This window comes from Ixodes scapularis, unplaced genomic scaffold (assembly GCF_016920785.2).
Source record: "Ixodes scapularis isolate PalLabHiFi unplaced genomic scaffold, ASM1692078v2 PGA_scaffold2__306_contigs__length_199485367, whole genome shotgun sequence".
In the NCBI taxonomy this organism is placed as follows: domain Eukaryota; kingdom Metazoa; phylum Arthropoda; class Arachnida; order Ixodida; family Ixodidae; genus Ixodes; species Ixodes scapularis.
Genome location: NW_024609857.1, coordinates 11,174,565 through 11,192,760, shown reverse-complemented (window position 1 = coordinate 11,192,760; position 18,196 = coordinate 11,174,565). Strand labels below are relative to the sequence as shown.

The 18,196-nt window shown below is 46.2% G+C and overlaps 1 protein-coding gene across 1 annotated transcript; it reads right to left on the bottom strand.

The window, feature by feature from the left end:
• Positions 1-12,357: 12,357 nt before the first annotated feature.
• LOC8037713 (translocon-associated protein subunit delta) lies at positions 12,358-18,189 on the bottom strand. The gene is made up of 5 exons (XM_029995726.4): positions 18,077-18,189; positions 17,754-17,872; positions 15,458-15,622; positions 14,404-14,469; positions 12,358-12,572 (listed from the first exon to the last, which is right to left on the bottom strand). Exons 1-5 carry the CDS (start codon positions 18,135-18,137, stop codon positions 12,468-12,470), a joined length of 516 nt encoding a protein of 171 aa, XP_029851586.3. The 5' UTR covers positions 18,138-18,189; the 3' UTR covers positions 12,358-12,467.
• Positions 18,190-18,196: the final 7 nt, after the last annotated feature.

Sequence of the window (18,196 nt, the reverse complement as noted above, 5' to 3'; positions counted from 1 at the left end):
GTTGCTACTTTGGGACCATTTTTGATGCACGGACGGAATGGGACGCTAAAGGACTGTTCAAACAGGACACTTCAAGACCGCAGCGGCACTTCTCTGCTATATGAAAGGCAACAACCCGCTTCCGTCCCTCACGGAGGCCTAGAGAATGCTCATCACGTGGTTCCGGACAGCCGCTCGCACACTCCGTTGACGGAGTCAATAGGGAGTTTTCGTAGATCGTTTTCGCCGTCCCGCAAGGCCCTCCGCAACCCGCTACGATAGCGGGAACTCCATAGTCAAGGCTATCGGCGCGCAGGCGCAGTATCAACTTCATCGTTGCGGAACGCTTAGCGGAGGAGGCAGCGCGGTCTACGAAAACTCCCTAATCGCTCAAGGCCTCCGCTGCTCTTCAAGTCGCGAAAACGGGGAAAGGGAAGGATACGAGGGTGCGGCAGAACAGATGGACTGGCAACAGGAACATTTTTGGGGAGGAGATCGAACAGTCACGCCTCTAGCGGCACGCTGCAACTGTGGGGGCAACAAACCGAATTTTCTTGTTTGTTTTTGATCAGCGATATCGAAGGTGATGATTCGAAGGCCAGCATTGGTCAGAGCGAAGCGCTCGTGTCCAGGCCGTGCATGACGAGGTTCAATTTCTTTGTTATGCTGTGTTAGTAAACACCGGGCTGTGGGGACAACAACCTCGATAAAGCGCCCCCTATAGTTCGATCTCCTGCCCAATTGGCAGGTGGCATTTTACGTCAAGTCTGACGAGCATCGACGTCACGGGAAAGCAGAGGATCGAGGCGAGGAGGAAAGCCGTAATGTTTGCCTGGCGGATCACTATCGGTGTTGGAAGCGGCGTTTGGCCTTTTGTAGCAGGCAAAATATTGGTTTGGAGCAGTCACTGACGCTTTTGGAGCAGATTCCAACATCTGTTAGCACATGAACTGAAAATTAAAAGGTGGTTTCATTTCTAAATGAGTTCATATATGATAATGATTGAGGGTTCCTCTTTGATACTGGAGCATATTACTTATTGCCTTATGTTATAGGAATAAATGGAGCGCGAAAAGGAACACAGGGCCTTCTTTTTTTTTTTAAATAGTAGATTCTTTTACAAATTCAGAGGCATCTATTAGCGGCGAGATGTTCTGGTAAAGCCCTCTAATGGTTCCCTCTCGTGACGTCATTACTTCGCTAACAAAAAGTTCGGTGGTGTTTGGGTGGAAGCTTGAAATCATTGCGCTCTGAAACCAACGCTGCCAACACCGTCAAAATTGAAGTTCTTCCATTCCTCTTAGTTCCGTCAATGAGAAATATTTTGCTCAGGTTATGGTCAGCATTCGGCCAATCGTGAAAGGCCGATCACAGCGACGCTTTCGATAGCGCACGTCGCCAATAAGATGTAGTACTTATTCATCAATGGCCGTTGTAAGAAATGGTGGGAGTAACGGCTTCAAAAAACGAGGACGATTAAAGGAACAGACACGACAGGACAACAGCTGTACTCGCAACTCAAAAAGGTTTTATTTGGAAGGGAAAAGAGAACACATACGTCAGTACCAGAAAACACAATGTGTAATCAAACAATACGCCCTCCACGAGGCCCGTGTCATGAAATTAGGTTCACTATAGTCGGTGACAGGTGAAGACGGAAGTGGAAGCTCCTCCCACCTCTTTCCACTATAGCAGAGTGAATACTGGAGAAGAGGCGACCTCCTCACCAGTGTTCGCTCCGCTAAAATGGAAAAAGGTGGGAGGAGCTTCCACTTCCTTCTTGACCTGTTACCGACTATAGACGCAACCCATATGCCAGTCATGGTCTGGCGCAAAAAGGACAGCTCCTTATCACATAAGGCAACCGACGGCTCACTCACGCATCTTTCTCCGAGGCATGAAATACAAAAAGCCTCGATGATTTCGCGGGTGGCCCTCTCTCTTTCGTCCTCGTTTTTCGAAGCTGTTTCACCCACCATGTCAAACTTTTACCAACTCGCCTAGTTCAACACCTTGTTACAAATGTACAAAATTTACGGTGTTACTCGCTGTACAGGGATTTCTCTACTTGTTCCGTTTTCGATGATGTCAAGAAACTACCACTGTGTACAAGGCGCTTAGTTTAGTAAAACTCTTCATAACATTCACCGCATTTTATTGTCATGAGCATGAGCTGTCTGGAGCGTGCCGAAGCCGAGCGTTCCGAGGATAGGCATTACACCCTTATATGCGTAGTTCACGGAAGCTTAAAAGTCTCGTCACGGTGACAACGAACTAATGTCTGGGATGTTCAAGCCCCGCATAGGTGCCCGTCTTCAAATTCTTTCTTCAGTATCCACCACCAAAAGGCCGCCATTCGCATGGATGTACAGCTGCAACGGAAAAAGAGTAGCACAAGTGGCTGACGACCGGAGCGGCAAAATCACGACGCGAGGCGCTATTGTTCCCGAGCTTGTCGATAGCGAGATTGCCAGTCACGTTCCATGTCGGCCAACGCGGGGGTGGCCGACAGAAAGCAGCCTATCCTAAAGCCCGTATTTCGAATATCTTATCCCTCAATTTTCTGCTGGCCACCCCCGCGTTGAGATATTGAACGCGCCTCGTACTCTCGTTATCGGAGCGCTCCGGAACAATAGCGCCGCGTTTCGCCATTTGTCCGCTCCGGTTATCGATCACTTGTGCTACTCTTTTTCCGTTGCAGCTGTACAGTTGATACATATAGATGATGATAGTTATTAAAGTGGCCATACTGGATTTCGGAAAGGGTCTATACAGAAGGTTCCATTTACAATGGGTATTAAAAAAAATGCTCAAAAATGAATAGACCGATCTCACCAGCCAGTTTGACCACGCCACCGCTGCCGCAATGCATCGAGGGAACTTCAGTCTTTCTGCACGTGCGACAAACTCACTGGAGCTCTGCGCATGTAGAGTACAAAACGGCACGAGCCCTCTCGTGCACTGCCGTTTGTCACTTGTGAACTGAAGTTATGGCGGCGGCGTCACACATGCGCCAAACCCTTGGTGAGATCGGTCTATTGTAATGCAATACTTCAGTTTGGATAAAGCCTCTCTCCCCTCCACATTTTACACTTGTTTTTTTCTTTTTTTGTAAAATTTTATTAAGATCCAGCGTATCCGCTAACAAGTCTATCAATAAAGACACGTCCTCCAAAGTTTTAGGAACCTACAAAGCTCAAGTCTTGACCATAAATTGCAAGAAACACCACCACCCACAAATACTATGAAAGCTTTCACTTTTATTTTAAATGCGACACTGCTCTTTAACGGCGTTGGAACCAGAGCATAGCCTCCTCTATACTCACAAAGCCTGGCAGTTCAACGACGGAGCCATAGAATGCCGGGTCGCAGATTTGGAGCGCGAGGATCTGGTAGCACAGAGCTTTTCTCGGGGAACCTGGACGTCAGCGCACAGCTTTTGCAGCGGCGAGAAACATGGTTTTCAAACCCGACGAGAAAAGGAGCGGTAGCGCGAGGAACGCGAGGAGCACGAGCGGGCATTCCATCGCTCCGGAAAAGTGTGTTTCGGCGTCTCGCCGCAGCGGGGCACCCGTCACGTGGCACTCCTCTCATCCGTTGTCTGCCGCTCTACTTTTTCAATTTCGGCGGTCGCGTCTCGTGTACATCTGCCAGGCTTTGTCAGTAGAGTTAAGTAACCAGAGTCAGTAGAGTTAAGTAACCAGGGTCAGTAGAGTTAGAGTAACCAGAGTTAAGTCCACTGATCTCTATAACAATTGCTGGATCGCGCTTCCCCGCTAGGTCGCTGCAGCGCGAGTGCGGCTACCGGACGGCCATCTTGAATGCGGCAAAATCGCGTTTTACGGCGAAGCTGTACATGGCCAGGGGTCTGTGGATTTTTCATGTGCGTCAACAAAAACTCGTAGCGCCCTCTCTTTGTTGTCGTTCCAAGCGCTTGCGTGCCTGGTTTCCTTCCGCTCTCCCGGGGTGCCGGTCCCGTCGCGCGTGTCTAGTTTCCTCCGGCTCCTCGGGGCGGCGCTAGTCGTCCACGCGAATGCAGATAAAACATCAAAGACAAGTTGCTGTTCTCCATTTTCAATTTCACTTCTCTTCTCGCGTCGAAATGAATGGGGAGGCCGCATATAGTCTGGACTCCCGAACAGCAAAGCGCTTACGAAGGGCAACTGCGGGAACGGCAACGAGAATGTCAGCGGCGGCGGCGGGCAGCAAACACCACCGATGAAGATCGTGCATAAATATGTTCATACCTTTGTTCCAAATGCGGTGTCATGTCTCTGTCGTGTGCTAAACAGCTTCGCTGATCACCCACCTTCACAGAGTGAAATGACTCATGATTATTTGCTAGCGCTGCAGAGGCTGGCGACAGCGTGCTGAAGACACGTCTTCTACTCGTTCGTCGTCATTCGTCAAACTCTTTTTTTGTTACAACTATGCGCAAACGGTGAGACTTGCCGTTGAGAACACGTGGAAATTTTTACGAAAGCGCAGTGCCACAGAAAAAAGGCACAGCTCGTCAAAAGCAAGTTTCGCCGGTCTCGCAGCGTGATCAAAGCTTCTTTGGCACGCCGAAGTGCTGTGCCTCTGTGCCTTCGCACGCTTGGACACCGATCAAGGATTGGCGCCGTGTGGATGTGTACCAAGTGCTTCGAAAGTCCCGCAACTTGCGCTTTTAGTATGTGTGTTCATGGCTGTATGTGTTCGAGCTTTCGACTGTGCTCTGACCTAAGACGAAGCAAATTGTACGGCTAGTAGAGACGCCGTGAAAAAAAAAAAAAAAAAAAAACACTTCTACCATTTTTATTTCCTTCTTCTTCTCTGAATATTAAAGTCAACCAATAATAAACTATTCTCATTTTTTGCTTTAAATGGATGCTTAACCAAACATTGCAGTGTCCACAATAAGCGGCGCATGATCTTTCCACGATTCAGCGGCCGCCGGTGTGCGCGAGCACACGCAACGAAATTAAGGTCATAGTCCTCCAAAAAACAAACACACGTTAGTCGTTAGCAGGAGTTTAGTCTGCTAGAACATGGCGACATTGTTACCCACTGTAGACGAGCAATTTAGCCAGTGCAGTACGACTGCTAGCCTGGGGTCTTTAACGTGCACCACGCAGTAGTCATATACGACCGCACGCCGGTACGATGCCCATCTACATCGTAAAGGGCAGGGGGTGGGGATAGAGCCCAGGATCCCTGGGTTCTGAAGCGCGAGGTTTTGCTCCACGTGCTCCGAGCTGGTGTGCGCTAAATTGCGCTAGCCCACTCGGCCACCGAATATAGCGAGTATTCACTGGCGGCCATATCCGTGTGCGCTGCTGCTGAGCGCGTGCTGACGGCGAGCTTCCGCAGTCCTTTTGGAGCGTGCATTTAGCACCATCAAGGTTGCCGGCCTTAGCAGGCTATATATGTGAGCTCGTTCTGAGCATGCGCTCTAAACATCGCCCTCAAATATGGCGTCCAGTGAATACCTCCTTCACGCTTCCCACTGAATACCTCCCACTGAACGACGTGATATTAGCAAAAACCCCATCTGAATTGATTTATCCCAGCCCGAAATTCGTTTCATGGCCCTTTAAGATGACAGTAAAATATGTGGGCTTCGGGGAAAAGGAGAATAATGACAGGCATTTCAATCTCCAAAGTGGGGTCTGGTGTAAAAGGGCATTCGAATCATAAGCGCCAACTACGGGGGGGCAGTGGGGCTCGTGCCCCCCCCGGACGGCTTCACGGGGGGGCAGAGCCCCCCCCGGCCCCGGCCCGGGATTTTTTTTAAAGAGCTTGGCTTGGGTCTGCGCCCATCGACAGTGGACTGTTGGCCGTCCTGACTGGCAGCTATTTCACAGGGGCCTGTTTATTCCCGCTTCTTATTTCCTTTCAGGCTTTTAAATTGTGGATCTCGGGACAGTGACAGGTCAGACATTCAGTGGAAAATTCCCCTCAGACGGAGTTAGATGCGCGGAATATGTTGTCTGAATGAACAGCTGAAGTGCCCGCTTCAGCTATGACAGGCTAAAAAAAGTCTTGAAAGCGTCGCGACATCTCTGTCGGTTTTTAGACAACAAAAATGCTTCTGAGAATAGGAAGCATCCCCGACACAGTGAGTCAGTGACTGATTCTGCAGACCTGCTCGCCAAGAAAAAAATTTTAATTTCTTGCGCGTCTACAAATGAATGCCCTTTCGGCCAAGAAAATATTGTACACATTTTTGATTGGTCAGTGAAGGGCTTTACTACCAGTCTTGTCACCGAACAGCGACTCGAATACTCGTCCAGAAAACAACTTTTGGCGGAAAAATTTGTAACCCCAGCTTCGCACAAGGTATAGTGGTATCAAATGGTCTTTGCTACCGTCTGAGAATTATTTTTGGCCCTCTTAAAATTGAAGTCAGTCGTATAATTAAAGCTTCTTGTGCCACCATTACCCCACTCTCCCCTGCTGCATGTGTTAACAAAATAAACAAAACATGACAATAAAATACACACCAGAAGCCAAATAACAGCATCGCAAAACACAACAAAAACAAAGGGACACTGCTTTGAAACAAAAGCCTGTGGGGAAGAGAGCGATTGGGCCTTCGGAGTCTCTACGAAGGCCAACTTTGGGGAAAGAATAATCATCATGCCCGATACGTGTTCCTTTTGTCATTTTTAAAACGTTTGTATGGACAGTGCGGCGCTAGGCGGCACAATCCGCTCCCCTTTTCCGTTTTATTCTGAATAGGCTTCACGAACATTCCCAGGGAAGGCATTCATACATATACGCCGCAAACAGTCAGTAGAATAGCAAGTGCTTGATCACTTCCTTTGAGGCAAGGTCACCGGAGCTTATTACCTGTGGAAACTATTTTATATTAACTCCCTGGGTTGAGGCTTATTTGACAAAGAGACGGAAGCAACTGAAGGATCGTGATTGGAGTCCCGGAATAACGAGCGGGGCCAAGCGAAGTTCAATTGAAACTTAAACCGTGAGCCGACACGAACACCGCAAATGGAAACCTAAACTCAGAACCCATTGACATTCTTGAAACGTAAGCCGTTCTCATAGGAAGTCGACTCGCCCAGTTCCGACTCGGCTAAGAACGTGACAGTTCGTCCGGTATCCTGTGTAAAAATTAAGACGAATGGCTCTCCGATGGGTCCCTGCGTTGAAAAGCGAAGTCCAGCTCGTCAAAAAGTGATTACACGAGGCGGCGCACCGAAAGGAACGAGCATCCCGGACAGCAAGGTCGCCGCGTGGGGAGCGTGCCTCCAGGCGGAGAGTGCGCGTAGACAAGCCCTGCCGACGGCAACTTGTGTCTGCTAGGGATCAAAGGTTCGTTGTTGGAAGAATTCTTATTTTAACTTGCGTGCTTCCGCGAAAGGCTGAAATTATCTGTCTCTTTTATGCACGTGTTCTCATTGCTACAATCTGTTCATTCTGTTTCTTTTTCTTACTTCCTGCTTTTGTGAGTGAGCACGTTAAGGAAATGTACAAAACAAAAACAGCAGTGTACGATGAAATGCGCGAGCAGATACGTCGTTAATGCTTGTATGTTTGCTCTATACTTTTTTTTTTAAATTGTAAGCGTTTTGTAACCGTTGCATTGAGAATTGCTCAACGTGTGCCTCGTGTGTCTGTTCATTATAAATGTACCACACGAAAATAAAAATATTAAAATATTTTGGTTACAGCAGATTCATTTTCTCCTGTTCACCATTTTCAAAATTAACACTTTTGGTGCGCCTGCGTATCCACTCGGGGAGTTTGGTACTATATGGGCATCTCAAAATACACTTTACACACAAGATGGCCCGCAAAATTTAGATCCTTGGTGCAACAAGTAGGAATATTCCTGAAATACGTGTTTTACTGGTCACATTTATGCAACAAAATTTTAGACCCGAACTACCCCTGCAGAAAAAAAAAAAGATTCGCTTTTTTGTACTGGTAGTTTAGTCTTGCAATATGTTTGCATAAATGTGGCCAGTAAAACACGTATTCAGAGAAATTTCTACTGGATGCGTCAAACCGCTGAAGTTTCCGGGTTATTCTTTTGCGGAGCGTCTTATTTGGGGACACCAGGTAGTTAGCTGTCACAATGTCCGTGTCCGTTTGTTTATGTCCTTGTCCCTTTTTCTCCAGTCTCGGGTTTACCAAAATGCTCGGTAAAGGCTCCGACTGCTGCAGGTGACCCTTATGGGGAGAACCCACGGAACAAATAAAACAAGGACCTTCTCCTCCTCTCCCCCCCCCCCCTTTTTTTTTTGAGCCACATTCCGGGTCTGCCCCCCCCCCCCCCCGGGAAAATGGAAACTCTACGCCGCTGATTCGAATTATGGGTCTAACAAGCACGTAACTTTCGCTTGAGAAAACGAAAACCCTGTCTTTATTGTTCTTGTGCCCGGATCCCATACATTTCACTGTCCTCTCAAGCGCGAATGGAGTACCGTGACGTCAATTTCGTTGCGTGTGATCGCGCACACCCGGCGGCTGCTGGTTCGTGGAAAAATCGTGCGCCACTTATTATGGACATTAAAATGTTTGGTTCAGTATCCCTTTAAGCCCATCCTGGCATAGCTAGGTGTGGAACAAGATTCAGAAAAATTGCCATTTTGGAATAAGATGTAGCAGACTGATTCATGGCACAAACGGTGCAGCACTTCCATCACGATGCTATGGGCAGTATCCAACACAACTGCCTTTCCAAAGCATGACACTCAGGAGTCCTCAATCTACTACTGTGGAATGGTCCCACTCAGTTTCCAGGTTGTACATAGTTGGCTTTACCATTATTTTAAAACTTGAGAGTGCGTACAAAAAAAAAAAAAAAAAAAAAAAAAACGCCGCGCAAAGTAGTTTTTACAAGATTTGGTTGTCGGACGAAGAAGCGATGCTTTTGGCATCTGAAATGTACAAGTCTTGATAAGGTAACATATATCTATGGTTCCGTGTTTTCGGATAAATCCGAAAAACTCCCGCTGGTAAAAAGTTGACCAATGCGGATTTATCCTATGAACTCCAAATTTTGATGTGCCAACCCCCCCCCCCCCCCCCCCCCCCCCCCCCCCCCACCCCAACAGATACACACACAGACCCAAATGTATTTTGCAATTAGGTTCGATCAGCGCACTAAGTTAAAGTGACCAGACGTCCCGATTTAGGCGGGACAGGTCCCGCTTTTCCGGCCGTGGTCCCGCTGTCCCGCCAGTGTGCTTGTGGGACGCCGTTTTGTCCCGCTTTTGCTCCCCAAACCGCGGATAAATGAAAGATGCGGTTAAACGAAAGGATCGCACCGGTGAGAGGGTGTTTTCTCTGATCAAGGAACAAGATATGCTCGACAAAGAAGATGCTGAAGGTTAATTGGGGTATGACATGTGAACAGTACTATGGACCATAGTACACAAAAATAAATACATTGATACTCAAGAAATATTCCAACCAAATGCATTAGATAGGTTCAAGCCACACAGCATGCAAGTTGCAAGAAAAGAAATGCCCACAGGGTATACGAAATAATAAAAAGGTGAGATTTATTACCGAAATTTAAACTTTTCAAGCCTCGTTAACACAATACCCTCCCCCCCCCCTCCCTCCCTCCCTCCTCCCGATACGCGTCCCACTTTGGGGCCCGAGGAATATGGTCACTTTACACTAAGTCAATAGTCCTGGGAAAATGCTACTAAACTTATCTTTCAAATCTCGGTCAGGACAACATGTCATTGTACTTTCGGATCACGGCAAAAGTCACTATTTATGTTTCCAGTTTGGGTCATACTATTTGTGCTTTAGAGGAAGGAGATTGTGTTTTTGTAACAGCGAAAGCTATGGACCCTAGAGATTGCATAGAAAGGAAAAGAGGGACAGTTGAAACTTCCCTATTATGTCCTTTACCTCTCCACCTCGCGCAGCTGCACGGTAGGTTGATGGAATAATATGGGAAGAATACAAGCTTTCCAGCGACTACCTCCAGGAGTTAATTGATTTAAGGTATCGACGTTTATCGATGCAACACTTGTGTGCAACTTTTGTGATAGTACAAATTAGTATTGCCAATGGTAATGGCACCAATGCCAAATCCATATATCTAATCTTAAAGGGACACTGACAGGGTATTTATGCTCGCCGAGGTTTTTAGTTGTACGTGACATATGAGAGCTCAACTACCCAGAACAGAATTTGCGGCTCGAAATTCGGTTTCTTTCCGCCCGAAAACCGCCGATCAAGAACTGGCCGGTTCGAGTCTCGCTCACTCTCTTTTCCGCGGTCACGGGCCGTTTTCGAAGGTATCGATGCGACCACCAAATTTAATCAAAGTCGTGGGTCACTGAAGGCACACACTCAGTATTAAAAATAGAAAAAAATATGAAACCCATTTTTTGTGGCTTCTAAAAAGCTGTAAATACGTTGATTGAAAAAAAAAGTTCCACAGACAACCGGAAGCATTCTGTGCGTTCGTCGTTTCGCGTATCGTGGGACTCGCGGGGACGGCGATGGTAGCGGACGACGGGCGTGGGACCTCTATTTCAGAACTGTCGTTCGCGGTACCGGCGAATTTTGTCTGCCTTTAAAAGAGAAATTTGGGACTGGTCAAAAGAATTGGTATTCATCCCGTACGACAGGCCCGACCAGCAAGCCGATTTGCACGAAGACGTCGCCGAGCCGTCGCTCCCTTCTTGTGGCTGAAGACATCGCTCGCGCAAACGTCAAGCGCGACGTGTCTACTTCGAGTGGAATATGCACGCGTAAGATTTCTTTACTAGGTGAGAATGTCGCCAATGCGTGGTGCATCCCGACTTCGACCCGGGAGTGCTTTTGCTAGAGGAAAATCGGCAGCAAACTTTCCAACTTACAGTTTATCGGCTGAATTATTACTAAGGAAAAAGATACCCCCACTTTGATATGCCCCAGTAGCTCAGTGGGAAAGACGTCCCCTTCGCACCCAGTAGAGCCGGGTTCGATCCCCCGTGAAACTTTTTTTTTTTTTTCTAAATATTATCTGATGTCTACATTTCTTTTTTTTTTTTTTTACAATTATTACTGAAGAAACAAAAAAAAAAAAAAAGAAACAAATGTTGTGGACGACACGTCGCTGAATTAGATGGTATGGGATATCCTTTTTGACACCTGCGGACTCAATGTAATCACTTTCCACAAAATACAAGGAGCATATAAATCAGGTAGCGTCCGCTTTCCGAGGTGCCCGTAAATGGTTTACAGGAATTGCAGCCAGCCATTGGTCCCGATCCCGTTGATCTTTCGGAAACTCTGTCGCACAATGCCACTTCTGTTTCGGACGCGGGACATGTGAGCCAGCTCTTCACGCAACATCTTGGGTGTATTCTTTTCGGAGCCGATCAAAATTCACCACGGGCACTCACTACTCATCTCCAACTCCTCAATGTACAAAACAACTCATCTTGGAGTAGAGAACAACGAGCGGAACATACATAACTGCAAAAGAATCCGACGGCGAGCAGTTCCCAAACGCCGCATGTCGTCTGCTACCGGGAAGGAGGAGAAAAAAAAAAAAAAAAAAAGAAAAAAAACACACGGTCGGGTGTAGCCACGTGACTTCCGCCACTCACTCCCTTCTCTCCACTTCTCCGACCTCCGTCGGGTTTCGGTTTCGGTTTCGAGCAGTTGCGCCTTTTGACTTTATTAAAAAAATACGCTACTCTGTTGCAAAATATTAATTGGGTAGTCCTCCGACACCATAATGAAGCGCCTGGCAAAAAATTAAAAAAAAAAATTTGGGGGGTGTCAGTGTCCCTTTAAATGCACCAACATATATTTCAGTTCTCCACATCAAAAAGGAAATGAGTAATGCTCTGTGGGGAGCTGGACTATTTTTTACTATGGTTCTTGAGGTGAAAGAAAGTGTGCCATGACTTGCCTAAACACTCCTGCTTGCTGCCTTGAGTTTGGATAGCATGCTGCTATTTTACTCCATGAAATCAAGCACAATCTGCTTGGTTCACAGTCTCCTTCCTCAATGGAAGAAATTTACTTACTTATTTGGTTCATGCTTGATGAAAATGGAGTAAGAAAGCGTAAAATAAATGGGATATGAGCGGAATTGCTTCTTTGGCACCGCAGAGGAGGGGTCTTGTGGTCAAAGCCACCTTGAAATGATCCAGCCCCTTCCTCCCCCACTTTATGAGCTCAACTTTGTAGCCCCCCCCCCCCCCCCCCCTCCATTTCAAAGAAAGGAAACCTGGTTTCGTTATCGAAGTAGTTGGAAAGTGGTGGTTAAACAGCTAGAAAAGCACCCCGTGACCGACAGTACAATTCTATTATTTTTAATGCCATTCTTGTGCGACCTCCCTTCAACATCATTTGAAAAGCATTACTGCACAGAAAAAGTGTGTTTTAGTGTCCAACAGGTCGACACAACGGTTACTGTACCGAAGAGAACGGTGTTTTATTTAAAAAAAAAAAAAGAAGAAAAGAAACAAGAACATGCCATAAAGTTTGTTGCAGCAGTTGTTGGAATGGCTGACATAGTTCTAAGCTTGGAGCTTCATCTTAGAACTGTAGGCAAAATACCAGAGTAGCACTGCAACCAGGACGGCCACAAACTCGCTCTGCACCCAAGCACCGTGGTAGGTTCCCTGTTGGATAGGAAAAGTAGAGAAGACAGGTACATCGCCGTCAGAATAGGTTCACTGGCCATTCCCTTCACTGCTTTAACCCTTTGATGCCCAGCATTGCCCACATGCAAAAACTCAGATCAATTTTCTTCCACGCCACGTGTGCCTCAATAGATTTAGTGCCCCCTGTCGCAAGGGCGAGGATACCTGCACTTCGCAGTGGCAGATCGAAATGTGCCTCCAAAACGGATCACTCATCCTTTAAAACCAAAGCCGACTGACTGTGGATGGGAGGCATGATGGCGTGTACCAGTGGCATCAAGACTGTGAGAAGCGAAAGAGGCGGAAGTATATTGCAAGTCCGGTTACATCTTTCTCTACTGTGCGAGATCCGGAATGCTCCTGTGCCTTCTCCCAGGTGGCAACTGTTTTCATTCGTTCGATGTAAGGTAGCGGTGCAAATGCCCAATGTTGCTCACAAGCAACATCTCAAAAACATGTTTACGAAATAAGCAGATTTTCTTTAGAGACCAAATTTTTCTTATGCTGTGTGTTCTAAAACTATGTCACGGTTTATGGGTCTCCAGTATTTCAACTGAAGTTTTGGCATCAAAGGGTTAAAGAGGCCATGCAACAATTTCCATACTTTGAGTAAATAACACTTAGGATTGAATCTTTGCAGTTCATAACTTATAAATCACGTATCATTCTTCCTCTATGCAATGGTAGTCATAAAAAAATTTGAGAAAAACAAGCAGCGTTCTACCCCTTGACTCGTAGCCCTAGCAAGTGATATGTGGTCATGTCTCGTCAAACACTGTTGGATCGATTATGTGCCATAGAGTTTCTTAAAAGTGGCTAGTTGCAGAATTGCTTGTTCCTTGCATCCAGTTCACATTGAACCCCAAATCCAATGTTTCTGCCATTTTTGTAAAGTATGATATAATTCACTCGATGAAAATATTGTATAAAAATTTATATTCAAAATAGACATACTAGTATGTTATGAATTCAGATTCTGCTTTGCCCTAAATACATCTGTGATCTGGGTTAAAAATATTTACACTTTACTTATTTTTAAGGGAGGACGCTACCCAGTAAAAATGGTTTCTGCAAAAAGGTTGATTTTGAAAAATGCCATAATTACATTTACCACCTTCCAGAGAGTATTCCCAGAAAGTTTCAATAGTTTACACTGCATAGTTATTTTTTTATAAATTATTTTCGGTCCACCTTGCTAAAGAAAAAGTAGCGGTTGGAGCACATTGAACGCGTTTTTCTCTGTTCCATTTATCAGCATAAATTTCACTTTAGGAAAACTATTGTTTGACAATGGGACGAAAAGAAAGACTGATTCATAGCATGGGTTCTCCTAACTGGAATTTAATAAGCAACACAACTGTGGCATTTTTTTTTTTACTATGTGGATGTCTTTTATAAAAGATATTACGATTTTGTCGACGACGTAAAATGATAAAAAGGCAGTTGACTTTTCGCCGCAATATTAGCATAAAATAAGTTACTATTTGGAAATTTTAATTTTCACACTTCCACTCTCCAGGCATTTTATTGTGTATCTAGTGAAGAAAAATGTTGGGTATCACATTAGTTTTCTAACGATACGTTTTCCTAAACAAGGTCAGTGTGCATCTGATAGAAATGACTATAATTTCTTTTACAATTCATGTATAGAGACGGAACAGAGGTGCTACATTCTGCCTTGCAACTTCCAGTGTATACTGTAAATTTCATTCATATTAAGCAAAAAGATCAAAAGATGAACCCTTTGGGTAGTGTCCCCCCTTAAATAAAATATAACATGCAGAGTGAGCTCGATATTGTGGCTGCTTACCGGGTGGTGAACATTAAGTGTGAAGAGGGGAGTGACACTCTTGGCATCTTCACCAGTACGCTGGGCCTGCACAAATGACACGAAAAAGATAACTCCTAAAATGTTCCAACTATATCATTGCATAGGCTTAGCATACAGATGTTCACATGTTAGTGATACTGAGCCCATAAAAGTGGCAGCTACAGAACCTATAACAAGCACTATAGATAGTACATACAACTCGAGACACATGTCAACATCCATTCCAGTGGAAAGAGCCATGGGTCAATTCACTCCTCAAATGTGCAAAGTTTTTTTGCTTTTTTTTTTATGAATGTGTTTCTGTGGTCATAAAAATTAGACTTCATGAGCTCTATTCTTCTTTTTAACGAAAATGTGCCTCAAACAGCTTATTGCTAGTCAAACATTTAGTCCTCTGTCATGATAGCACATGACTGAGGGAACAAGGAAGGAAGGCCTTCAGCGGCCAGTCTTTGAACCGCATACTTCAGGTGGGAAAAAGTTGGATCTTGGGGGGCAAATACTTTAATACAGCGTGTCCCCCCAAAAACATTTACACGGTTTTCTTCACCACAAAAATAAGCTAGGCATCGCCAAAGACTCATTCTCCACCCAAACGGAGCGATCTGAACCATATGCCAAAGTTACAAGTGATTACAAGTTCAAAAGTTACAAGTGATTTCCTAAAAAATTTTAATAGGAGAATGGGGCCCATACTTGGTAACTGGCACCATTCAGTGCCACAATTTGAGGGCCGCACCAACCACTGTTTCCCCATTGAAAATTTCAGAAAATAACCTATATAAATTTTTTTCTAACAAGATAATGGTTGATTCTAAAACTTTTGCGTCTGGTTTGGACCACTAGCGCTACAATTGGCAGGAGAACGACAGTTTGACAATGCAGAGTTAAATTTCGCAATAAGCAAAAAAAAAAAAAAAGGCTCGTAAATTTTTTTTGGGGAAATTCTGTGGTATTTTTTAAACGTTGCGCCTGTTTTGCCCCGCATCCTCCATAATCGACACAGCGCCAAACGCGGGAAAGATTACCGCACCTTGCGAAGAGCGGTGTACCCCTCGTCGTCGTAGATCCTGATGACGTACTCGCCGGAGGCGGCCTTGCTGAGTTCCTCCGTCCAGCTCACCTGGTAGCCGGAGGTGTCCAAACTCCGGACGGCGGGCAACACCTTGCCATTCACGTCGGCATACAGTGCCAGATCCTGGAACATCAAACATGGCGGATCGTTTTCTCACCAATTCCTCGTCTGTGGAGCGTGTCGCACCCGTAGTGAAGGGCCTGGAACGTGTCTCCGACCCCGACTTTTGTGATGACTTCATTTGTTGCCACGCCTGGACCCCTTTCGACGCGCAAGGTGGAACGAGACGCTAAAACACGCCGGTCAAAGATGCGTACCGGGCACTGTGCCTATTCAGAGAGCAAGTCGTCTTCCTCTTGCGCAAGGGTTGCGGTTATGTCGGAACGACGCCGAGTACCGATTGGTTTTGATTGGAACGATAGTGGGTAGACCTCAATGCTAAATGGCTCAAGGTCTACCCACTATTTTTTGTTCAATCTGCCAAGAGCTTGGCATTCCGACATCATTGCAGCCTCTGTGCAAGAGGCAGAAGACGAACTTGCGCTCCGCATAGTCACAGACGCGACGAGACCGGAAAGGCGTCTCCTTTGGATGGCCAGCCTCCAGCACACTCCCCGCCTTCCCCCACACTGTGGCTGCGTGTTCACACTCAAGGCTCAGAAGATGCCCAAGCGTTCTGGAAGCCACTGTCGGCGGCAGGTTAAAAGCCCAGTAGAAGCTCCCCCTCCAGCACGTGGTCGTCATCTTCCACCAGGCTTCGGCTGCGCGTGCGACAAAGCGCCACAAAAGGCAGAAAGCTCCATCTTGCAGCAAAGCACCTACTGGGGATTTAACCTTGAGTATAGGAAGATCACGCTGGAGGTGGGACAACTGGAACTCCTCTCTGCTGTTCTCAACCCGTCGGTGTAGTATATTGTTGACAACGGCTTCTTGGGAAAACGCATTGGATTAACTTGCGAGACATTAGAAAGCGTGCAAATGTCTACTGCCGACGGCACTTGGTCCTAAAAAGCCAGCTGTCTCGTTTACTCGAAGGAAGGTAGTCCGGTAATGTTTTAAAGTGCCTTAGTTAAAAAAGAGTGCATGCAGATTCCTTGTTTAGGCTGCTTCGAAAGTTGCCTTGAATGGATTACAAGGCCTGAAATTCCAGTCCAGTCATGAATCAGCGCAGATCATGACTGTCTTTGATCAGGGATCGGCCGGAGTCTCGAGGGCCGTAGCTCAAGCTATGTCAGCAGATCACTGTATTCAACCGACTAGAGCCGCTAAATAAGCTATGCTTCAGAGTAACAATACTTTAGCCATGGATGAATGCTAATGGCTGTACCCTTCATACCGGGCAGTAACTTGTGCCCCCTAGCCTAGAAATTTGTTGCTTAAAATTATTGTTGCCAGGACTTCATCCAAAATTGCAGGGAATGCTTTTCGTCCCCCAGAAATGTTAAAACAGCTTGACAGAAAACCAATACCGCTAGAGCTTTCTGATATGACACCTAAAGTTTAGGAAGCTGAATTTTCGAATCGTAGCCGTAGCCAATTCTGCCTGCTCTTCACCAGGCACCAAAACGTTAGCAACCATAATATAATCGGGGATGGAGTGCCGATACTTTAATCATAGCTTATTTAATCGGCTCTACAGCCGACTATCTTAAGAGATTACGGAATGTAATGAAAACATACTGAATGATGCTCGAAGGCTTCTAAATTCTCAATCGCTCAAAGTCGATCCGACCGACGTCCAAACAACTGGGACACTCAGGGGCCACGACCCCCCACATCTCTCTGAATGTTTGTGACTCTTGCTTTGAACCATCAAACAACTTGTAAGAGTAACCCTATCAGTTTTAAGTGGTACACACTTGACATGCCATGGTGGTGAATGAGTAAAATGCACTAATCTGAGGAACCCACTTAGTATGTTCTCAAACTGCGAACATAATGCGAAAAGGCGGCGATTACTGCAGAAAGATACGTTCAGCAGGCAAGAGATCTTATAGCCCACTCCGATGTACGCTTGATGACAGTCTGATCCCCAAGTACCGGCGTGCAGTTTCGAGGAGCACATGCATGCAGGGAGCCGGCTGGGGTAATTGCCCTATGCGGTTTGGTTGGAGACGTACTTTTTGAGGACGTGCTTTTTGACTGACACCAACAAAATAAATAAAAAACAAAATAAAAAAAGAGACCGAAAGCCACGGTTTACGGATGTTTTACCCTAAAGCCGCCGGTTAATACTCTCCCCGGGAATACTAACCTTAGCACCGTTGCGGCACTTGACGTCGAATTCTGCGATGAACGCAATGTTGGCGACGATGAGCCCATCAGTGGTGGTGTACAGCTTGTGGGTCACCTCTGGCTTCTCGCAAGTCTCGCCTGAAAATATATGCGTGGATAAAGAATTTGGGGGCATAAGGATCGCAAAGCACGCTACCGCACGTTCCGTAAGGACTCAAGTCACGCGTGTCCCCGTGTTAACCATATCGCCGTAAGGCACGACCGTTGAAGACTTTTGGTAAAATGAGAATGCCCGCTCAAAGTTAAATTCCGCCTCAATAACGGCCGAAAGAAGGAAATTACCTGAGCAAGTGTTGACGAAAATTAGGAGGAGAGCGGCCAAGATACACCTCGACGCTGCCATGTTTCTGAAAGAGAGAACACGTGGACTCTACTCTCGAATCAGGTCACCGGCAAAATGTA

Bases quoted from the DNA above. Each gene is read 5' to 3' on its own strand.
- LOC8037713 (XM_029995726.4), bottom strand. From the start codon at position 18,137: ATGGCAGCGTCGAGGTGTATCTTGGCCGCTCTCCTCCTAATTTTCGTC. The intron at 15,623-17,753 runs GTTAGTATTCCC...TTGATGTTCCAG, and splicing joins AGTGCCGCAACGGTGCTAAG to GATCTGGCACTGTATGCCGA. The intron at 14,470-15,457 runs GTGCGGTAATCT...TCATTTGTGCAG, and splicing joins GGTACACCGCTCTTCGCAAG to GCCCAGCGTACTGGTGAAGA.